A 23,840-nucleotide genomic window follows, 5' to 3' on the forward strand; every position below is an offset into this window, starting at 1 on the left:
CAAACGAATATGTAAAGTCCTGCAGTGATAAGTGTGGTAATAAAAGAAAAAGTGAAATAAAAAAAAAAAAAAAACTCCCAAGATTTAAAAAAAAAAAAAAAAAACCTTTTCTCAAACTTATTTGGAAGAGCAGTATATTGTTTATTGAATATCTACTTTGTACTAAGTGCACTAACGTTTCTAACAATTGCTTGTATTATTTATCAATATCACACATGACATTTTGGGAGGGAATACTATCCCTTCATTTGGAGACTTGCCTATTGCATATTCAAAACTAAATTGTTTCATTATACTCACAAATTTATATGAAAAATGAATTATCACTGCTGTGTTTTTCTTCATTAACCGTGTAGGTCCTCCAGGTCTTAAAGGTGATCGGGGAGCAATTGGCTTTTCTGGACCTCGAGGATTCCCAGGGCCACCAGGGAAGACCGGAAGGGCAGGTATTGCAATAATATATATTTTCTCTGTATACCAAAAGCAGTGACCATCCCAGTAGGAACAGTAGATTCACATGAATTTTATTTTGTGGTATGAAACATTTTGAAACTAATTTTTCTCTACCTGAGGAAAGTTTCTATGCCCTAAAGGAAAATAGTCTTTAAGAAAGAAAGAAAAAGGGGCGCCTGGGTGGCTCAGTGGGTTAGGCCGCTGCCTTCGGCTCAGGTCATGATCTCAGGGTCCTGGGATCGAGTCCCGCATCGGGCTCTCTGCTCAGCAGAGGCCTGCTTCCTTCCCTTCCCCTCTCTCTGCCTGCCTCTCTACCTACTGTGATCTCTCTCTGTCAAATAAACAAATAAAATCTTTAAAAAAAAAAAAAAAAAAAAGAAAGAAAGGAAAAAAAAAGACTACAGAGGATTTATAAACTCTACCCAGCCATAAATCACATGAAGAATGGTGTCTATCTTAGAACAAAGAGAATGGAAAGCCTCGCAAAGAAAAACAAGCAACGTATAAAGACCCTTTTAACCCAAACTGGCCAAACCCTGGAAAGTTATAGTTAGCAATCTACAGATAGGTCAGAAATCCTATTCTGTGCAAGATAAACTAACTGCTATTACGTATTAGTTCTTAATAAACTACATTGTTCAAGCTCTTTACAATTTATATGTGATGACATTTTTTCTACTCCTTAGGAAAAGGAAGTAGCCTATACTTGAACTGTAAAATTTGCATAGAAATTTTAGAAACAGACAAGCTTACTGTTTCTTAATTTCAAAGTAAATGATGACTTAGAGAACAGGATCCTTATCATTGAGGTGTTTTTAAAAAATAGTTTTTGTTTTTCAGACTAGTTTTAGGTTTAGAGAAAAATTGCACAGAAAACACAGAGTTCTCATAAACCCACATCCAGTTTCCCTGTTAACGTCATTAACATGTTGTATTTGTAAGAATTGATGAACCAGTATTGATACATTATAAGTAATTTAAGTCCCCAGTGTAGAATTCACATTTGGTTTTATACATTCTGTGGGTTTTAACAGCTGTGTAACAACATGTAGCCACCAGTGGAGTACTATACAGAGAACTTTCACTTCCCTAAAGATCCCCTGTAGTCTACCTACTCATCACCACCACACTCCTTCTCAACTTGACACAACCACTAATGTTTTGACACTCTCCGTAGTTTTGCCTTTTCCAGAATGTCATGCAGTTGAAATCCTACTGAATATAATGGTTTCAGATTGGCTTATTCCATTGAGCAGTATGCATTTAGGCTTCTCCATATCTTTTGGTGGCCTGATAGCTCATTTATTTATAATGGTCCATATACTGTAATGTATGGATATACCACAGTTTGTTTATCCACTCACCTATTTGAAGGACCTCTTGGTACTTCCAGGTTTGGGCAATCATGAATAAAGCTGGCGACATGAGTTGACCTATAAGTTTCATTGCTGGGTCTCTTGGTAAACCTGTGTTTAATTTTGTAAGAAGCCACCAGAGTGTCTTCCCAAGTGCATGTGCCATTTTGCATTCCCCCTAGCAGTGAATAAAAGTTTGTATTGTCACACATCCATCAGTCTTTCGGATTTTAGCAATTTCAATAGGTGTGTTGAGGTATTTTTGATGGTATCTGTGTTTATGGACTCTGTCAATGGCATTTGGGCTTGGAGAAAAATCAGCTAGCCACAAATAAGCAACCTACCATCAGACCCAATTACCTGAACTGAATGGTAAATTTATATACCAACTATCTCTAAAACTGACTGGCTTTAATCAGGCCTTTTTTTTTTGCAAAATGGGAAGAAGCGTTCATTTGTTAATTTGTTTGAAATTATCTACATCCTTCACGAATTGCTGAATTTCCTAAATGGGCAATTTGTGTGCAATAGATAAATATATTTAAAAACCCTGAATTGGACAAAATTGCAAAGCTACTTATAGTTTCCAAGATAATTCAAAATAATTCCATGAAGTGAGAAAACATATTTTATCTGTATTCTAAGTTTAAAGCTAAAATGGTATATCTGTCTGCTATCTCTCTCATATAGGTAGCCATTTATTATCTCTTGCAAAATCATGGTAAGATTTTGTTCGGGACTCTTTCTGGTACAGTCTATTTGTAACTTTCTATTTACATTAAATCTTAAGGGGTATCTTCATAAATGAATATCATGAGGCACTCTGAGTAAGTCAGAGTTACTATCTGTCTTTCTGGAAAGTCTACCTAAGAAGTGGAAACATGGCAAAAAAATTAAGAATGTTAAGAAGGCCTCACTCCTTCTCACAACCATCTGTCTGTTAAATATAACCTTCCTGTGTGGTCACTGACAACATTAAGAATAACCCACAGAAGGGCACCTGGGTGGCTCAGTGGGTTAAGCCTCTGCCTTAAGCTCAGGTCATGGTCTCAGGGTCGTGGGATTGAGTCCTGCATCGTGCTCTCTGCTCAGCAGGGAGCCTGCTTCCTCCTCTCTCTCTCTTTGCCTGTCTCTCTGACTACTTGTGATCTCTCTCTGTCAAATAAAAAATAAAAAACTAAAAAAAAAAAAAAAGAATAACCCACAGAAGAGACTAAATAGCACTATCTAGCGGATTTGATAAGAAGTAACTTCCCTTTGTTTGAACGTCTGTGTTTTCTCATACATTGTGCTTGGAGCGGAGGATACAAGATGAGCCAGATTCCCATCCCAGAGTTTTCTCCCAGAAATTTCTCACAGTGACCCCTCTTCTCAAGTTTAACCAACAAGATCGTTCAGTAACACTTCTGTGCACTCTCTGACCTTAGGTGGTTCATTTGGGAAGAGTCGAGGTTTGTCACAGTGGTTTGACTTTGAATTTCACGTCGGCACATCGTTTTTCCATGTCTGTTATTTAACCTCCTAGGACACATAGGAATAGCAGAGTATGTTTGGTACTTGAAAGAAATAGCATAGTATATCCTACCTCCCCACCCTCTGTGTGCCTTAGTTTATTTTTTTTTTTTTAAGATTTTACTTATTTATTTATTTGACAGACAGAGATCACAAGTAGGCAGAGAGGCCAGCAGAGAGGGGAAAGCAGGCTCCCTGCTGAGCAGAGAGCCCAATGTGGGGCTTGATCCCAGGACCCTGGGATCATGACCTGAGCCAAAGGCAGAGGCTTTAACCCATTGAGCCACCCAGGCGCCCCCTGTGCCTCAGTTTTCTTATCTAAAAAACTAGGACTATTAAGAGGACCCATATTTTAGAATTTATGCAAAATCTAAATAAATAGATGTCTTAAAGAGCTTCAGATAGTTCTGTCACAAAGCAAGTTCTGTATACATGTTGGTAGATAATGCCTACACAAGCAGGACTTTTTTCTACTATCAGACTCCTACAGTTCAACACTTGCCCTCCAATCAAAGTGTTGGAGAGAGCATTTATTGATTCATTCACCAAGCCAACACAATTTTATGGGAGTTCACTGGGTGCCCTGCATGAATATAGCACAGCCTTTAAGGAGCAGGGACAGAAAAATGCAGAAGCAGTTAGCTGTAGTGCAGCGTGGTAAGCAATAAACATTCATGAATTAGGACAAAACACTCTGGGAGCAGAAAGTAGAGGCACAGCAAGGTCGTGTGTTACAGAGGAAGTCCTGTTAGTGCTGTCCTAGAAGACACACAATAAGCAGTGCACCTGAAACTGCTGTAAGTCACTAGACTTCAATTAAAAAAAAAAAAGGTACAATTAAAAAAAAAAAAAAAAGGTACAATTTCTTTAGTCCTCAAACGTGACCAGGCATTAGAAATTACCTGTAGGAGGCCCATCTGGGTAGCTTAGCAAGTTAAGTATCTGCCTTCAGCTCAGGTCATGATCCCAGTATCCTGGGATCTAGCCCCACATTATGGGGGTGGAGAGGGTCCCTGCTCAGCGGGGAGCCTGCTTCTCCTTCTCCCTCTGCCTCTGCCCCTCCCTGCTGCATGTGCACTCTCTCTCTCTCTCTCTCTCTAGCTCTGTACTCTCTTTCTCAAGTAAGTGAATAAAATCTTTAAAAAAGGGGGAAAAAAAAAAAAAAGAATCACCTGTAGGGCCTGTTAAAACAGTGGACTATGCTCTACCTCCAGAGTTTCTGATTCAGTAGTTTGGGGACTAGGGCTCCCTTGACATTGTTCAGTCCTCACAAGTTTCCAGGTGAGAGTGATGATGCTGTTCCAGGGAACACACTTTAAGAACCGTATCTTCAGGTAAAGAAAAGGAGTGGAGAAAGAGAACACTGCAAAAATGAATGAATGAATGAATGAATGAGTGCCAGGGCAAAGGCAGGAATTCGTTTGACAGAAGATATTCTTAAGACATCACTGCCTTATTTAAAAACTCAAATTTGGGGGCACCTGGGTGGCTCAGTCCATTAAGCATCTGCCTTTGGCTTAGGTCATGATCCCAGAGTCCTGGAATCAAGCCCCGCATTAGGCTTCCTGCCTTGCTTCTCCCTCTGCTGCTGCCCCTGCTTGTGCTCTCTAGGTCTCTCTCTGTCAAATGAATGAATAAAATCTTTAAAAATAAATAAATAAAATTTTAAAAATAACTCAAATTTGGTAGAAATGCGAGCAACAGTGTCTGGTACCACTTCAGTTATACTGTACGTTAAAACAATGAATAATAGAGTCTCTCCTCCAAAAGAGTCCAAAGAAGGTAGTAAAATTAGAAATAAAATCCAATAATTGTCATAGTCTAACTAATGACCCAGCCTGGACCATCTGAATAATACTGAAAGCATTGGCAGATTTCAAAGGAAAAAATTAGAGAAAGAGCACCCTATTATCTTTTCTGCTCTCCTTCTCCCCACTCTGCGCCCACCCTTCTACATATGATGTACACTTACTGTGTACACAAGGTGTAATGCTAGCACCAGGAAATGAGAGGTAAATAAGACACAGTGGTTAACTTTCTTTAACCGAAGGGGACGACTTTCTGGTGTCTTGATCTATAGGGTAGAGCAGTGACAATCTGACCTACCTACTTCAAAAAGTTTAGGAGTATCTAAAACTATAGACCAAAAAATGATTCATTTATTTATCTAACAAATAATTATTGAATATTTTCTCTGTGTCCTTCATGGAAATATTCATAGATCAGTGAATATACGGGTTTGGAGTTCAGAAGAGAGCCCAGAGATAGAAAGACAAAGTTGTAGCTATGATCATATGAATGTTTACTGGCATCATTGGTTTTAATACTATTTCATGAGTAGATAGAAGAGAAGCAGCCAAGGATGAAGCCTTAAGTAGTGAAGGTACAGGCTGAGCAGTAAAAATAAAGTGGTAGATTGTGAACAGAAGTAGCCAGAGTAAGGAAGGACATCTGGGGAAAGAGTGATGAAAAAGTCAAAGGCGAGGAGGAAGTTTTAAAAGATCATCACGTGTGTCACCTGGGTGCTCAGTTCGTTCGTTAAACATCTCCCTTCAGCTCAGGTCATGATGCCAGGATCCTGGGTTCAAGTCCCACATCTGGATCCCACCTCAGAGGGAGCCTGCTTCTCCCTCTGCCTGCTGCTCCCTCTGCTTGTGCTGTCTCTTTCTGTTAAATAAACAAAATCTTAAAAAAATTAAAATAAAATAAAAGGTGGTCAGGTAAGGTGAACTCTACAGAAAGCTCTTTGCATTGTTGCTATGAGGACCGTGCCTTATTGAGAGAGGTTTCAGTGGGTGAGTGGAAACCAGATGGGGAATACTCAGAGCTGAACTGCAGATGAGGGTCAGGCAAGGACATGGAGCCAAGTCTTAAGTAATTAGACTCTCAGAGAAGAAAGAAGTCTGGTTTTTGTTTGGTGTGTTCGCTCATTTGATTTTTTTTTTTTCCTGTGAAAAGAGATTTGAATACTATTTACATACTGATGATAAGATAAATGTATGGTTGAAGAGCTAGAGGAAAGAGGGTAAGGTTAGTGAGAAGGTTGAAGGTAGAAACTTCAGGAAATAGGAAACAGTTGTAAGCTTAGGATGGAGGATGGTCGCACGTAAAATTGAAATAGCCGAACGGCTGGGCTAATTATGACATGTCTGTAAAAATAACTAACCTCACGTCTAGCTCATAGAAGGGGCACTAAAAAGGCTTGAAATTATAATGATGTTATTGAAAACACTTCCCCTTATATTTAAAGTTAGAATGTCAATGTATTGCATACTATTTACTTCTTATTTTTCAATGGCTTTCAGAAATACACATTCCTTTTTTTTTTTTTTAAGATTTTATTTATTTATTTGAGAGAGAGACAGTGAGAGAGAGCATGAGTGAGGAGAAAGTCAGAGAGCGAAGCAGACTCCCCATGGAGCTGGGAGCCCGATGCAGGACTCGATCCCAGGACTTCGGGATCATGACCTGAGCTGAAGGCAGTCGTCCAAACAACTGAGCCACCCAGGCGCCCCACGTTCCTTATTTTTGATTGAAGAGTGTCATTTATGAAGGGAGGATTAACTCCAGGTTTTGGCAAAGCCCTTGAGCTCCATTTTTAGCCAAAGGTATCATTCTAAAGGAGGCTATTCTTTAGCAAGGATGTTTTTGATGTGTTCACCTGCAAGAAAAGATTTCCAAGTGTCCTCTGTGAGGAGATCTCTGAATCTGGCTAGAGTGACATAAAACATTTGTATTTATTGATAAGAAAAAAGTTTCATTTTATTATTTTTTAAAAAGTGGTATAAGATAAAAGAGCAAAATTTAAAAAAAAAAAACGATTTTTTTATTTGTCATAGGATCCTAGAGCTATTGGGACTTAAGTGAGTCATTCACTCAGTACCCTGGCTTGAGCAAGCATTTCTATTCTGAAACTATCCCAAACCAGTTGTAATACAAAAAGACTCCCAAGAATAATGTACAACTTCTTCCTTTTTACTCAATGATCAGAAAATGTTCAAATAAGCTCATTTATTACTTTATTTTTTCTGAGAAGAATTAGAACTGCTCATTACACCCTTTTAAATCCCCCCTTCCAGTTTTTGTTTAATATCTTAGACTCTTTCCTCTTGGGAATCTGAAACTTAGGTACTATATCTCATAAAAGTATATCATCAAAAAATAGGAAAAGTTTTGAGTACTTTTGTCAATTTATGACTTTTTTGCCAATTTCGCATTACCTGCAATGACTGAATCACAATTAAAAAGTGAATACAATGATGTACAGTGTAATCATATATGCAAAACGATCAGAGGCTTTCTCTCCATCATACTCTGATAAGGAATGGTTGGCATTTCATGAAATCTTCACAATAAAATTTTAATTGGAAAAAACTTACGATTTTTAAGTGCTCAACCTCAGTTCTCATGTTACTTATCAGCCTAATTTTATATTTTTAATTTGATAATTGGGAATCAAAAAAATCTTTAAATAGTAAATAAGAATAAATGTTCCCAAAGACAGAGTAAACTGAATTAGTAAACTGAATTAGAGAAAGAAACAAAAGCAAAATCCAAATAAAGATTAAAACTTTATAGTAAAATTAAAAGTAATTGTACCATATAAAGTGAACAGAGATGACAAAGTCCTCTCTCATTCACCGAAACTAAAACCACAGAGAGACCATTCTAACTAAGCTTTGGGAGATGTAAAACTGTACGAGCTACCATCCCTTCTAGTCATCTCTTCACGGGCAAGATGCTTTATAAATATTGTTGCTAATTTAAGAGAACTCTCCAATCGAGGGTGTTGTTTTCTCATTTGATGGAAAAATAAGCTTTTAATTCAGAAAGGTTTGAAAACTTGTTTTGAGCCACATACTTAGTAAGTAGCAGAGCAAAATAATTTAAATAGAGATTTCTAAAATTGCTGTCATCATGCCTTTACAAAGCCATGGGTTTCAAACTATGTCCTCTTAACTCTTGGATGAAAAGGCAGAGGGTCTTAATTTGGTAGGGGGAAATCAAAAACATTAACACAGATTCTGGCTTACGAGGTACTTGGATCAGCCCCACGTGTATACCAAGAAGGTGATTACTTGCAAGGTAAATATTTGAGGAATGTTAGAAGAATCAATACACAAGAACAGCCCCAGGAGATGACATCTTTACCATTAAAATCTCTTGTTAGTACTAAAACATGATCTTCTGGGTGTACCTTTGAAAGTGGAGCTGTGGATAAATCGTCACCAAGAGCAAAAATCAAGGTCTTCACAGTGTTTCCAGTACCTATGTGAAGTCCTGACCCTCATATAAAAGGATAGCATTTGGGGGCACCTGTGTGGCTCAGTTGGTTAAGCATCTGCTTTCGGCTCAGGGTCTGGGATTCAGCCCCGCATGGCTCCCCCTGCTCAGAGGGGAGCCTGCTTTTCCCTCTCCCTCTGCCTGCTGCTCTCGCTGCTTGTGCTCTCCATTTCTCTGTCAAATAAATAAAGTCTTTAAAAAAATAAATAAAGGAGAGCATTTGTACCACAGCCTTCTGTAAACAGATGGGGTTATCAAAGCCAAAGAATGTAGCCTATAGGCTTAGGTGCCCTTGAGACCTTCCAAGCTTCCCCCAGGATGAGGTCATCAAGATCTTAGCATTCCAGAAATTCATTCACAGCCCATCTTTGGGATTCTCCCCTCTAAAGAAACGGAAAACCAGATAAAGTATAATGGGAAATAGGGAACCAAGGTTTCAGATGAGATGCAGGAAATGAAGCTTCCTGGAGGAGGGGAAGAACAAAGTCAAAGGAAGAAGAAAAACAAGATGAATAAGCCCAAACAGTGCCTACCTCAGTTTTGTCTGCTTTAGGAAAATGGGATATCTAATGCCCTCACAAAAAGTTTGAGCTAATGGATGTAAGGGACCTACCCAGAATAGCGACAGGTTTCTCATAGGTCTTTAAATTTTTTTTTTATTTTTTTTAAAAGATTTTATTTATTTATTTGACAGAGACCACAAGTAGGCAGAGAGGCAGAGAGAGAGAGGGAAGCAGGCTCCCTGCTGAGCAGAGAGCCCGATGTGGGACTCGATCCCAGGACCCTGAGATCATGACCTGAGCCGAAGGCAGAGGCTTTAACCCACTGAGCCACCCAGGCGCCCCTCATAGGTCTTTAAATTGATAGCCGTTACATCTGAAACTAAGGATACACTATCTGTAAAATTCACTGTTAAAGTGAATTTAAATAAGTTAAAAAAGTTTTTTCAATAGTGAAAATAAGGTGATAGCCATTATTATCAACATCAATATTATTACACTTGAATATTTATAGGTTGTGTGTGGTAAGTTGATTCTAGGTTAGCTTGTGATTGATGCTCTGTCTACATTTAAAGCAATTCGTTTTTGTCTCCATTTACAGAAATTCATTTTTTGAATAATTAAATTGTCCTAATTACAAAAAACAAAACAAAACAAAACCGAAATCGTTGCTTTTTTGTTTGTTTGTTTTCAAGGATATCCTGGACCAAAAGGCCAGAAGGGGGACAAAGGAAGTGGAAGCATACTAAGTAAGTTTACGGGTCCTTGTTTTTATGTGAGCCTTGTCATCAACAAGCTTGCCATCATAGTGGTCTGGGCTCAAGGCAAATGTGGGGAACTTCAGCATCGACCCAGAGAGTTTCTGTGGAAGTGAGCCACAGTCTTCTCCAAAAAAGCATGCTAATTGGAGTAAAACAAATAGATTAAATTATACAACTCTGAGTCTCATGACCCATTTGTATTTTGTTTTCATGATGAGCACAGTTTTCTAAAAATTCCACATAGAAAATTGTTCAATTTTCAAGCTACTTTCAGTCTGCTGAAGGAAAATCAAGTTTATGAATAGAAACAATTATATCCTCCTTACCTACTGACTGAGGAACTGAAAGGCTCCAGCTAGGAATTTGGACGATCTGAAGAACCCCGGCCAACCAATTCTCTGATGCCTGGGGTTTTTGTGTTTTGCTTTGTTGTACTAAAAACTTGAAAAGTTGTGTTCTATATCCTAGACCTTCAAAATTGCAACAGAATAGATTTGACACAGGGAACTCTGTTGATTGGATGCTGACCTCATAAACTGGCCCTTAACAACAAAATATTAGATGAGATGACTTCACCATGTTCCCAGTAGGAGCTGTGTATGATGTGTGTGTGTGTGTGTGTGTGTGTGTGTGTCTGTGTGTCTGTGTGTGTCTGTGGGGATAGCAGCCACTACACACACACACACACACACACACACACACACACACACACCCCGCGATGATAATCTCTACCCAAACAGGGTCTGCTTTAGATAGGTTATAGCTAATCCTTTAATGTACCAAAACTCTAGCATTTTTTAGTTGTAGTTATTATTTTAAAAATAGAGTACCAATTTCTCTCCCTTAGAACAGAAGGAATTATTTTTACCTGTGCTGTGTGTGGATAGGGCCCTTAGACAATTTAGGATCACCACCATGAATCCCAGCCATTCAGGTATATAATGTAACTACCTGATGCTTTTCACAATTGTTGCATTGTTGATGTCGCTTCCCCCTGAATTGACAACATTGAATATTGTGTGTCTCCTCACAGGGCTTTAGCGTCATTCCGTGATTATTAGTGTTGTTACTATTATAGTAAGATAATGGAAACATTAGTAGATCTTTCATCCTGTGTGTCCATTTCTTCTTTAATATGATCACTTTTGTCTAGTGTAATACTTTCTGCGCTACCTAGATTCCTTTCTCCTTGTCACTCTAGTTATTTTCACTTGAGCTCCTTGTGTAACTCTTCCCTAGCTTCCTGTTTATCTGTCTTTATCTCTGCCTTTATCTTTATCTTTAGAGCGGTTTTTATCTTTTTCTCTTTTTGCTGAGACTTTCCTGAGCTACTTAACCTTGACTCTGGGTAAGTTTGGCAGGTAAAGAACTTCTCTGTTTTTGCAGTCTTGAAAACCAAACACCCACCCAGTCTTCTGGTACCTGAGGTTATCAAATGCTTTGAACACTTTTTTTTTTTTTTTTTATCTGTTCAGAATTGGTTTCAGTTATAGCTCTTTTCATGGTTCTTTTGAACTTTATGCTCACACTTTGTGAAAGCAGCAATATATTTCTGTGTATAAATGTGTTTATGGCCTCCAGATTTCCCTCCGTGCACCGTCCCCATAGAGTAGATATAACTCCATTATGTTTCAAAGAGAAAGAATCATAGGTACCAACATCTATACAGTATGTTCTGCTTTTACCTCACTGAGGTTAATGTGTCAGTCACTTGCCCATGTCGGGACATGTGGCTCTCGCTCTTCTCCCTCAGTGACTCTGCAGTACTCCCTCATATCGCTATCCTGTAATACATCATTCTGTTCCCTAGTCATGAACACTTGATTTTAGTTGGCCATGGTTTGGCTTTAATAAGCAGTGCTCCATTCAGCAGGCTCATACATGACCTTATGGAACCATTTTATAATAGAAAATTTGCTAGGAGTAGAACAAATCAATAGTTCAAAAGCGATGTGCATTTCACAAGTTGATGGTTTCTTGTGAATGGCTCCAGAAAGGCTGTACCAATGCATTGTGCATGAAAGTGCCTGATTCTCCCCATCTTCAGTTAGTTCTGATAAATTATTTATGTGGAGTTATTTTAATATACATTTATTTTTCAGGCATGATTTAAATATAAAAAGAATAATCACTGATTTCCTCTTTTACATCTGTGTCAGGACCGGTACAACTCCCTGATCGTATGTGGGCAGGGCCCTTTTAAGATCAGGTGGGTTGGGCAAGACACCCTCTGCTACCATCTCATTAAAAGACCCTTCACCTCCGGACAAGTCATCAGCTCAACCGAATCCAAGATCCCTTTGTGGTTCCTCCAAATGACTCTGGTTCCTGTGTGGTGTGCAACTTCCACATGGCTTTCTCTGGTCCTTTGTGCTCTTGGGGTCTCTGTTCCCATGTTCCTGCCTCTCCCCACTACGGCACGCCACCATCACCACCATCTCATAGCGCCCTTAGCTGGGATGCCTCGCATGTACTGACTGGCGGGCTGCTCAAGCTAGTTCTCCGAGCCAGGCCAGAAGCCCTCTGCCATTCACTCACTTCATGTCTTTCTGAACCCAATTTAACCCATTGGGTTCTAGGAGACATGGCTACTGACTCTTTGTGGGTTTTTGACATTCAAAAACAGTACTCTCAGTAAGTGATAGGGATACAGAAAAGAAAAATCATTTGTTAATTCACTCATTCATTCATTTATGTTCATCGCATACTTCCTGGAGCTGGACATAGGAGCTAATAAGATGACCGTAGCTTCTCACCTTACAGAGCTAATTGTCCCTGGAAGCCCTAGACATGTAAACGGGCAATTCTACAATACAGCAGAACTATTTGAGGGGAGGAATAGGGCTCTACAGGTGTTCAGAGGAGATCGAGATTATTAATTCCTTAAAATATCAAAAAGTGAATTGATTCTGATTAGCTTAGTTTACTTTCTTGTCTTCTTCTTCTACAAATTACACTTTTTTTTTCGAGTTTATAGTGAAGTAAAGTGGAGCTTAGACAGTTTATTGAACACATTTAGACCAAAAAAAAAAAACCAAAAAACAAAAAACCAAAAAAAAAAAACAGAATTTGTTTCCTTAAATGACCTGGCTATCTCAAGCAAGAATATTTTGGTCATGAAAAAATAATGCTGAAATGTTTTGTTCTAAAAAGCCTCTTGTACGACTACACTTTAAATATTGATTATAGATCCTGAAGATGAAGAAATATTTCAGTAGACCTGGAGATATTTTGTGTGGGTGAAGAAAGGGATAAAAATGAGAAAGGGGAAAGGGTAAGAAAAGACAGCCCGCCACCCCCCCCCCCGCCAAAAAGGAACAGGGAAGATACAGTGTAGTGTGATATGTGTGTAGGTCTCTGTATTAATTAATTCACAGATCACATTTTCACACCTCTCATTTCTCTCAAGGTTTACAAACAGTCCCGAGCTTCACAGTCTTGAGTTACTAGTGAATTCTAAGTCGTGTGTCTGTGTGTCTCTGAGCCCTTCCGTCCCCTCTCCTGTAAAATGGCCATCGTAACACCTACCTCACAGGGTTGTTGTGAGGATCACAGAAGGTATTGTGTGGGCAGAGATGCTCTGTAAAACCATTTATAAAGTGCTTTAAACACATAAGGTATGCTTCACAATGGTCTCTCTGAACTGGAGCCGCTCTTCCCTGCTGGGATCGTGCAGACATGTAAAATCTGTAATCAGAGCAGGAGGGAAAGCAGAATGAAAATGCGAGAAGCCAAATAAATGTCATGGACAAAAAGGAGAGATGCTAGAGAATAAGATAAGATTTTACCTTAGATAGAGCAACGCCAGTGTGACCAGATCGCAAATCAGTGAGTTTGTCGGAGCCGCGCCGGGAGAACGTTAAGTTATAAATAAAGAAGTGACTCAACCGAGTGCATGCCAGAGGCCAGAAGCTGTCACCGGAGGTCAGAACAAAATGTCAGCCTCATAAAACAGGCTCTGGCTTCAGAGTCCAGGCTCTGAAGAATGAAGCAGGAGCCCAAGACTGTGCTGAGAAAACTCTAACAAAGGTTGAAATGAATTAGTTTCAGGGGTACTCTGGGTCTGTATCTCCAAGACAACAGAGTCTCCAAGAAAAAAAATAAATTAATTAAAAAAAAAAATGGAAGTAGAAGAATCAGCCAGTCTTCGGATGGTCATTATTAGAAAACCAGCAATGTTGACTGGCCTGTGAATGCAAACATGTGGCGATGAGTTGGATCTCTTTGTCCATGGTTTAGTCAGGTGTGACTTCTCACCCTGCTCTGCATTGGGGGAACAGCTAAAACCCAGGGAGCCTTTTCTCTTGCCAGCAGGACTTCGTTGACATTGGCCATGACCCTGATCGCAGAGATCATGAGAGGCAATTCCGGGGGTTTCGGTTCACAAGGTGTCTGATACCCCAGACCACAGAAGACAGGAGAAGGGCTTCTCTTCTCTCTCTAGACAAAAACAGATGCTGAATGCCCAGTTCAAATGCACAAGTGAGTAATGTGCAGTGGAGAGAAGTGGGCCCCAAGCTCACATGCTTGTCACAAGGGTTCATCTGTTGTCACCCAACTTGGAAGGGAAGGTGTTTCAGTCAAGCAGAAACAGTTCCTGCTGTGCAGTTCAACACTGTGTGGGGGGCTCTGTCCCGCACACACCAATTCGCAATGTGTCGTTGGTTAGTATGTCTTCCTGTGCTGTGTTCATGCCGATAATGAGGATGTGAATTTAAAGTGTCTTATTTTGAAACTCATACAGTGATATGAAGTATCAGTTTGTCTTCCAATTGATTTCTACTGAGGACTCAGCACAATCTTAAGTGATTTCTGGTCTTCCTCAAAGCATTCAATTGGCCAAAGTCATACCTTCTCCTCCAAACACTAAATAATTACAAGAGTCAATGCTTAGAGAACACTGGCCGTGCCCCCGGGGCTTTTGACGTATTCTCTCATTTAAACCTCAGAAAAGACTTCGAGGTAGGTATTATGATTATTCGTATTTTATAGGTTGGAAACTGAAGCCTTGTTGATAAATGGAAGAGCAGAAATTCAAAGCTAGATGCGTGCATTTCCAAAGGTCCTGTTTGTAACGCGGGTTCCATTCAACACCCCCCACGCTAGTTTTATGTCTTTTTATATGTAAATGCCACAAATACATAGCATGAAGCGTGTGCAAAAAGAAGGAAGAGAAAGAGTTTTTTTTTTAAAGATTTTGTTTGAGAGAGAGCACAAGCAGGGGGAGAAGCAGGCTCCCGGCTGAGCAAGGAGTCCCATGCAGGACTGGATCCCAGGAGCCTGGGATCATGACCTCCGCCAAAGGCAGACCCTTAACCAACTGAGCCACCCAGGTGCCCCAAGAAAGAGATTTATAATAAGCAATTTGGTTTTCTAGAATGGGCCTATAATTTCAAGACACTAAGGAGAAGAAGTGTGACTTCTCGGATTTCAAATTCCCAAAAAAGGGTTCTCAGTGCGTATTTGTTGCTGTTTCCACCTTCACGTGCTACGTCAGCTCTTGTGTCCAGTCTCTGCCCCCGATCTATTATTCAGAAACATAGTCTCCCTGGAATACCCGCAGAACAGGGTTATCAGTAGTACGAGTCATTTACACGTGACACCAGGGGCAGGAGCTACCCCTTCACATTCGTTCTGGTTTTCAGAGCCTGGTTCAATTTTAACCATTGGGAATGAGGTTTGGCTGCTTTGATGTTCCTCTTCTGTTACTGCATCTTGTTTTAACTCCTCACCCTGTGCTTCTCGGCAGCCCACGTCAGGACCGAGCGGAGTACCCTAGAGTATCCCAGAGCCCTTGGCTGCCGGTCACTTAGCTAAGTGCTGCCAGATTTGGACAGTGCGCGCTGTTTAAAGCTTTATGTGAGCGCGTGTATTGTTGCTGGAACACAGCATGTTCCATCAGCGCAATAGATGGGAATAACTCATACGTCTTATAAACTGAAATAGAGCTTTAAATGAGGAATGGATCCGCAGTCAGCATTTTGCCCTGATGAGTCCCTATCCCAGCTGACTCACACAGCCCGACTCCTACCGGAACCAATCAGAAAGAAAGAAAAAAAAATCAGTACAGCTCCAGCCCGGTCTTTTGCTCCAGCAGAATTTGAAATTCATCCCATCATAGGCTGGAATGCAGGTGAAATAGACCCAGTATGGCCCTTCCCACCATCCACAACCTCAGAGGGTAAAATGGCTTTCCTGTTGCTCTTCAGAGAACTGGGTCCTGGCTTCCCACTCTGCGGCCAAGGTAGTGTTAACCAACACAAGCACTGTCCCAGTAGGGGTTCACAGCCAATACTACCCCCTGCCCCACCCTTACCCTTGCTTCTTTGGAAATGCATTGTCCTGCAGTGGGCATCTCAACACCAAAGTCACTAGAACCAGTTACTCGTACATGAAGTGTCCAAGAACTATCTCCCTTTGTGGCATACCCTACAGACTTGCCCCTTCCCTGGGGCTCTCCGGTTACTTCCTTTCCCAACTTCCCCTGAATTACTCACGTCTCTTTGATCCCCTCACAGCCAAGAGGAACACCTGACTCCCAGCAGCCTTTCAGATGCTCTTAAGGGAACTGGTTAAAGGAATCCTAACGCTGAATTTTTACCAAAATGGAAAACACCCCTCCACCTAATGAAGTTTTGTGTGGATTTCTCATTTCCCAGAAATAGTCAAAGATAAATTCTTTTACCTGAACACCAGTGTTCAGTTTCTGTACACAATATGTTTTCCAAACTCTGCATGGCTTATGGGCATAATTCATTTGTTCCCTATAAAATGATTGTCTGGGGATGCCTGGGTGGCTCAGTTGGTTAAGCAGCTGCCTTCGGCTCAGGTCATGATCCCAGCGTCCTGGGATCGAGTCCCACATCGGGCTCCTTGCTCAGCAGGGAGCCTGCTTCTCCCTCTGCCTCTGCCTGCCAATCTATCTGCCTGTGCTCGCTCTCTCCCCTTCTCTCTCTGATAAGTAAATAAAATCTTAAAAATAAAAATAAAAATAAAAATAAAATGATTGTCTGTTCTATTCCAAAACATCTTCCACACCAAACTGTCCTGTTACAGGTTCTCCTGTTATAATCTCTTACCTCTTCTATCACCTATACCTAGAAACACTTTCTATACCAAAAAAAGTATTATATTAATCACAAAAGGTAGCCAAATGAATAATAATTATTACTATATTGAGACATCTAGTAGGTCCTCAATAAACACTTTTGTAGTTTTTTAAATAAGAATTAGAACTTGTAGGGTGCCTGGGTGGCTCAGTTGGTTAAGCCCCTGCCTTCTGCTCAGGTCATGATCCCAGGGTCCTGGGATAGAACCCCACATCGGGCTCTCTTCTCAGCAGAGAGTCTGCTTCTCCCCCTGCTAATGTGCGTTCTCTCTCTCTCTCTCTCTGTCAAATAAAATCTTAAAAATAAGAATTAGAACTTCTAAGCCATTGAAGTAGGCATTGCAGTGACAAAGTGAATATTTTTGTTAAAGGAAGTTTTCTGGGTTTTGTTTTTGTTTTTTTGTTTTTTTGTTTTTTACCATGTTCAGATCATGACATTACAGGGATGGAAGCTTGTTTGTCATTTATGAATTAAAGAAAAAGCTGTACTTTCAAATTTATACCCATTGAGGTACTCTATTTCTTGTTTCATTTGCAACTAGTCAAAAATACAAAACAGAGGGGAAAAAAAAAAAAAAAGACAAGAGTGTTCGCCTGCTAGGGGCTGCCAGACCAAAGTCTGGGTGACATAAACAACACAAATCTGTCTATTCCCTCAGAGTTCTGAATATTGAAATCCAAGATCCAGGTGCCCTCAGGACACTAGCCCTGTTGGATTAGGGCCCCACCCAGATGGCCTCAGGGAACCTTAACATACTTCCTTAGAGGCGCTATCTCTAGATACAGTCGCCCTGGGTGTTAGGACTTCCACAGATGCATTTTGGGGGATATAATTCAGCCTGTTACAGGAAGGATCCAGAACCACTATGCCTCCCTGTCTGTGGGGAGTACCCTGTCGGAATCTTCGCTCCGCAGGCCTGGGACTTTCAGAATGAGGAAGCTCTGCTTCAGGCATCTCTGCCTCTCTTTCTGCCAACCAGTTCTCCAGGCCTAAATTGTATCATTAATAAATTTGAGACATTGTGCTGTTTTTGTAGTTAGGAAAGCAATTTGACTTTTGTTTGTTTCTTGTCAGTATTTTGTTTTCACATTTCAGGGATGTTCTTTTACGTTATGGAATCCATAAAATTATAAAAATTGTGAGGCTAATGCTGTTTAAGTAGACACTAACCAATGGTGATTAGATCAATGAGAAATCGAATGACCTGGGAAGCTACTTCTAATGTTTGTTTGTTTATTTATTTATTTATTTATTTATTTATTTATATTTTTAAGCTTTTATTTATTTGTTTATTTGACAGAGACAGAGAGAGATCAAAAGTAGGCAGAGCAGCAGGCAGAGGGAGAGGAGGAAGCAGGCTCCTTGCTGAGCAGAGAGCCCAATGCGGGGCTCAATCTCAGAACCCTGAGATCATGACCTGAGCGGAAGACAGAGGCTTAACCTACTGAGCCACCCAGGTGCCCCTATTTATTTATATTTAAAGATTCCTTTTATTTATTTGACAGAGCACAAGCTGGGGTAGTAGGAGAGGGAAAAGCAGGCTCCCCCCTGAGCAGGGAGCCCATCACTGAGCTCTATCCCAGGACCCTGGGATCATGACCTGACCCAAAGGCAGACACTCAACTGACTGAGTCACCCAGGTGCCCCACTTCAATATTTATTGTCAAATAATTACCATCTGTGTATCTGTAAGAATTTTTTAAGTAGAAAGAAATGAAAATCTGCTTAGTCAAGACATAGAATCTATTGATTCATGTAATTAAGAATTCCAAGAGATGGTTTTGCTTCAGGCATGGTGGGATCTAGGAGTTCAAACTAAGTCATTTAGACTCAGTATCTCTCTCCCTTTCTCTCTCTTTCCCTCTGTGTATATGTGTGTGTGTGTATACACACACACATATATATACATATATATAAATTCCTAGTTGATTAAGCTTTTGCTCTAGTGTGTAATCTTCACATCTAGCCACATCTAAGAAAGAATGCCACCTTCTTTCCTTCAGAAGAACTCTTGTTGCCTCTGTTTGGATACTGAATTTTCCCTTGAAACTGCCAAAGTGTTCAGAGAGTGGGGCACACTCACTACCCAACCAAGTAGGGCCAATAGCAAGTGATGGCTTGGACAAGATCCCCCTTCAGAATCTCAGAGTATAGGGAAAAAGGCCCTGAAAACGTGGACCAACCTAACTTTGCTATTACATACTGTTCAATAGCACTCTTGTTAAGTGCTGAGTGCCTATCGGACAGCAACGTATTAGGTCAATTCCTCCATAATGCGAGAGGTTTAGAACTGTCTTCAGTAACCACACCGTGTTCTTGTATCATTCCCCCAGTACTTCTCAGGCTCTGGTGAGCATCAGAACGACCTCTAAGGCTTCTATCATATACGATGGCTGGACCCAATGTACACAGATGCTTATTTCAGGGCCTTGGGTTTGGACCGGTATGTTGTGATTTCCAAAAACTCTCCTTGAAATTCCGAAGCACAAGTTGTTGAAAATTTCTTCTTTAATACTGGGTAGATACTTTAGGACTACCATCACCCTTTCCCAGTCACTAGGCCAGAAATCTGAATTTTTAAGAAATAGTAACACTAATAACACTAATGTCTGCAGTGCAAAGAGTGACCCTTCTGGGCCCGGTGCTCTGCAGGGCACTTTGTGTGGTGTCCTTCACTTCAACCTCACAAGAAACCGATCGCTCTGCTGTTTTTCCCCCTGAGGATTTAGAACATGAAGTAATCTGTGCAAAATCACACAGCTAGTGTTTATGGGGAGGAATCTGAATCTTGGTTTATCTCATTTTTAAACTCTATCACATTATATTGCATCTTTTTTTAAAAAGATTTTTATTTGAGAGGACAAGAGTGAGAGAGAGAGAGAGAGAGGGAGCACAAAATGGGGGAAGGTCAGGCGGAGAAGCAGACTCCCCACTGAGCAGGGAGCCTGATGTGGGACTAGAACCTGAGCTGAAGCTAGTCGCCCAACCAGCTGAGCCACCCAGGCGCCCTGTAACTTGACTTTCTTTCTCAGACCTCTTCAAAGTACACTCATGGACCAAAACAGTTCACACAAAAGTTCTAAGGTGATTACAAAAGATGTCATAACATATGAAGAAATAGAAATCGTCTAAGGTCATAAAGGAAGTTTGTAGCACAACTGAGACTAGGGCCCTGGTCTCCTGGCATCCTGTTTCCTATACAGACCACGCCCCTTCTCTGGGGAATAAGCATTGGGACCCTCTCTTTTGAAATAAAGCATTTCGTACCTCAACCTGAGAACCCACACTTTACAGTAGGTTTTTTTTTTCTGCTTTTCTTTCTGTTATTATCCAAATAAAATTTGCTATCCTATAATTTTTTCTTCTTCTACTTTGATGACACTAAAACAGCCAAAATTTAAGCTAAGCAAATGGAAGTAATGTTTCCTGAAGGAGAGCAAAGCCACCCATTTTGGGGGTTTTTGAGGCATCAAGTGGTCTGTGTTTAAATACCTGTGGACACAGCTGTTGGACAGAAATTAAGGCCTTTCCTGTCAAATGACGGTGGAGTGGAGACTTTATACACTAATGTCTCCCATGGATCCCAGTGATGCTGTCCTGATAACATCTCAGAGCTCTGAACAGTTACAAGTATAAACAAAATACAGCACCCAAGGCCAAGGAGAATGTATATTTTCTTTTAATTTACCTCCAGATCCAATTCAAGGGGATTTAGAAAATTTAGAAATATTTAGAAAATAATTTTCTCCTCATGAGAATTCAAATAACCTGTTCTGAGTTGTCAGTCTTGCCAACAACTGGACAGATTAACTTTTCTTGGCCAAATTTAAGACATTTTTCTCTACAAAATCCACACTTCAAAATTCCTACAATCTATGATTTTGGTTTCCGAGAATAACATTCAGAATGAATTATAATTAATAATTCTGGCACTATTTTTTTATAGTACTTTCTAGCCTAAAATACATTTTTCGAAATGTCAGTCGTCAGAGGTAGGTGTTATTATAGTATTTTATGAATAGGCAAGTGAAGGAGCAAGTGGGGTAAATCACTATCAATGTCAGATTATAACAGATATAACAGATTATAAAGAGGGACACAGGAACTTTCCAGGGTCTGGCTGAGGCCTACCTTTTCAGAATTCAGAAAGAATGATAATGTAATCTATGCCAATTAGTGATGTGCATGTTCTAAATTAGCTCTGTTCAGTATCTTCCTGGATTGCTTATTTTTGTGCTGTATGGTTTTAAGTGAAAAGCAAAACTGTAAACAGTCTAAAAATAGGTAAGTAAAATTTCCCTTTGTCAATGCTTTTACAGTTCTCCTAAGTAACTCTGAAAACTAAGACTTACATAGAAATGAAGTATTAATAACAAAATTATTCTAAAATGATAATAAATACCCTAATATATGCACACGGTCCTTTGAAGAACACAGTCTGGTCTTTGAAAGGCAGACGTGTCTGTTTAATTGGCAGTCTGGAAATCCAGTAGTAGAGGCAACATTATGGCTCTGGATACTCCGAGGACAGCTTACACTCCCAACCATGCCGACTTCTCTTGGCTTACTCAGCCTTTCCCTTTTGTTTGTTTTTCCCCTACATAAACTTATCCTTCACCACGACTGCTTTGTGGGGATCCGCACAGCTAGGGAGGTATTCCTTTTAAACACAAAGTTCTTCATTCATCTTAAGTATTTACCACTTTTTTTGAGCAAGATTCTCTTAAAGTTTTATTTGATAATTCACCTCAAGAACTGACAAATAAAATATAGGAAACAATAGCCTTCTGCTACTTTCTAATTTTCATACAATGGAAGTAATTTACTCATACTCATAATTAAGTTAGATGTACCCAGTACCATCTGAGTTTAGCACCGTGTGTTTCGAAGCTACAGATTCTAAATCTTTATTTTAGTTATTCAGCAGTTCAACTATGGGCGTTCAGTGTAATCATGGGGGACTTTGCTCGTTTCTGGTCTAGCCAAAATATCTACTACCCAGCTATTCTGTAGTCCCCAAATCTTGAGGTTCAGTTTATTCTTTAATAATGAAATACAACTGAGCGCCAAACTCGAGTTCTAAGGCAAATTCAAGTGCCTCCTGTGTAAAATAGTCTGAAGGAAATTTCATATCCATGTGAAATCTCAGAATGTGACCTTAGTTAGAAGTAGCATCTTTGCAGGTGTGATTAAGCTAAGAAGAGGTCATATTGGATTCAGGTGGGCCCTAAATCAAATGACTTCTAAGAAGAGAAGGACACACAGATACAGGAAGAAGACTGAGGCAGAGATTGGAGTGATGTAGTTATAAGCCACTAAATGCCAGAAGCTAGGAAAATGCTAGAAAGGATTTCTCCCTGGAGCCCTCAAAAGGATCATGGCCCAGTGGATGTCTTGATTTCAGACTTCTGGCCTCCAGAACTGTGAAAGAATTGTTATTATTATTTTTTAATATTTTATTTATTTGAAAGAGAAAGAAAATACACCTGAGGGGCGGGGAAGGAGAAGAGGGAAAGGGAGAAGCAGATCCTTAGTGAGCAGGGAGCCCGATGCAGGGTTCTATGCCAGGACCCTGAGATCATGACCTGAGCCACCCACGCACCCCTAAATTTGCTGTTTTCAGTCACACAATGCGATCATTTGTTACAGTTGCCTTAGAAACCTAATAACCTAGGATCTTTAGTGGTTGCTTTCTTTCCACACCACTCATTATACAACGAGCTCCACATCTCTCCCTTTGGTTGAGGAAGTACCCTAGCCCCTCCACCTGGGGATCTAAGAGGATTTTACTGAAGGTTTAGTTGTAATAGAAAAATGTAAGCAGAACAGTCTACAGTGTAAAGTTCAACCTCAGACTTCACTGTCTTGAAATTCCCAGCCAGCTTAGACTTCAAATTTCCTCACTGGACATTTTCATTCTCTCCACTGCCATCAGGCTACGCTGCCTGCCGGCTCTCCACTGAGACTCTCTCCATCTACCTTGTTCTCTGCTCTCTCAAGGGATTTCCAGAACATTTGTCTGCTTTGACTTCTGGAGTAAGATTCAAAATCTGTTACGATAATTTTCCGGAGAAATTTAACTCCGCTTCTCCAAACATCTGATACCCAGGGTGGTGCCTTTCTTTCATACCTAAATACCTCCCTTTCTAGAGGAATTTAGCCACATTGTGAGGACTTCCAGGTTAAACCACAATCAGATTTTTTTTTTAATTTATTAACCGTTGGAATGCAAATATAATAAATACACTGTAATAAATTTAACCCTAAATCCTAATTCCAATAAATGATAAGAAAAAAGAAACCATGACCATGAGGTAAATGATATGATAATAGTTGAAATAACAAAACTCCTCAAGGGTTATTTTTAGGGGCACCTGGGTGGCTTAGTGAGTTAAGCATCTGCCTTTGTCTCAGATTGTGATTCTAGGGTCCTGAGATCAAGTCCTGAGCCCTGCCCAGCGGGGAGTCTCTTTTCCCTCTGCCTGCTGCTCCCCCAGCTTGTGCTCTCTCTCTCCCCACCTCTGTCAAATAAATAAATAAATAAATATTTTTAAAAATAAGCTTACAGTGAACAAAGCAAAAATAACCTCCAAAATGGTTAACTTTTATTTTTGGAATTATTTCTTCAGATTAAATTACAAAACCTTTTGTAAATTATCTGCTCTGTTACGTATTTTTCTTTTGGTATCTTACATTCATAGAAATATGAATAAACTATTACAATAATAAATATTTTATATAGTTTTCATTTTATATACAGACTTTTAAGAATACACAGCAATGATGTACCTATCTTCCCTTCAGAGCTGGGATGTAAGAAGAGTGAGATTGCTTGTAGAAAATGAAACTATAGTGAATCAGAGTAGA

At 40.0% G+C, this 23,840-nt stretch overlaps 1 protein-coding gene and 1 long non-coding RNA gene across 10 annotated transcripts in view; one reads left to right on the top strand and one right to left on the bottom strand.

The window, feature by feature from the left end:
- MSR1 (macrophage scavenger receptor 1) overlaps positions 1-23,840 on the top strand; it is a 111,600-nt gene that overhangs the window by 69,050 nt on the left and 18,710 nt on the right. For 6 of the 9 annotated variants that reach the window (XM_082715622.1, XM_082715621.1, XM_082715620.1 and 3 more), the window contains 2 exons: positions 357-446; positions 9,799-9,852. In XM_082715622.1, the coding sequence (XP_082571748.1) occupies positions 357-446; positions 9,799-9,852 (144 nt within the window). Of the gene's footprint in view, positions 1-356; positions 447-9,798; positions 9,853-12,023; positions 13,481-23,840 lie in introns of those variants that run through there. The other 3 variants (XM_082715626.1, XM_082715625.1, XM_082715627.1) reach the window with 1 other exon arrangement.
- Positions 12,486-17,459, bottom strand: LOC309855381. The gene is made up of 2 exons (XR_014306766.1): positions 13,653-17,459; positions 12,486-13,551 (listed from the first exon to the last, which is right to left on the bottom strand). It is a non-coding gene; the product is annotated as an uncharacterized lncRNA (long non-coding RNA).

The sequence above is a fragment of the Mustela nivalis genome, assembly GCF_964662115.1.
Source record: "Mustela nivalis genome assembly, chromosome: 20".
NCBI classification, from domain to species: Eukaryota; Metazoa; Chordata; class Mammalia; order Carnivora; family Mustelidae; genus Mustela; species Mustela nivalis.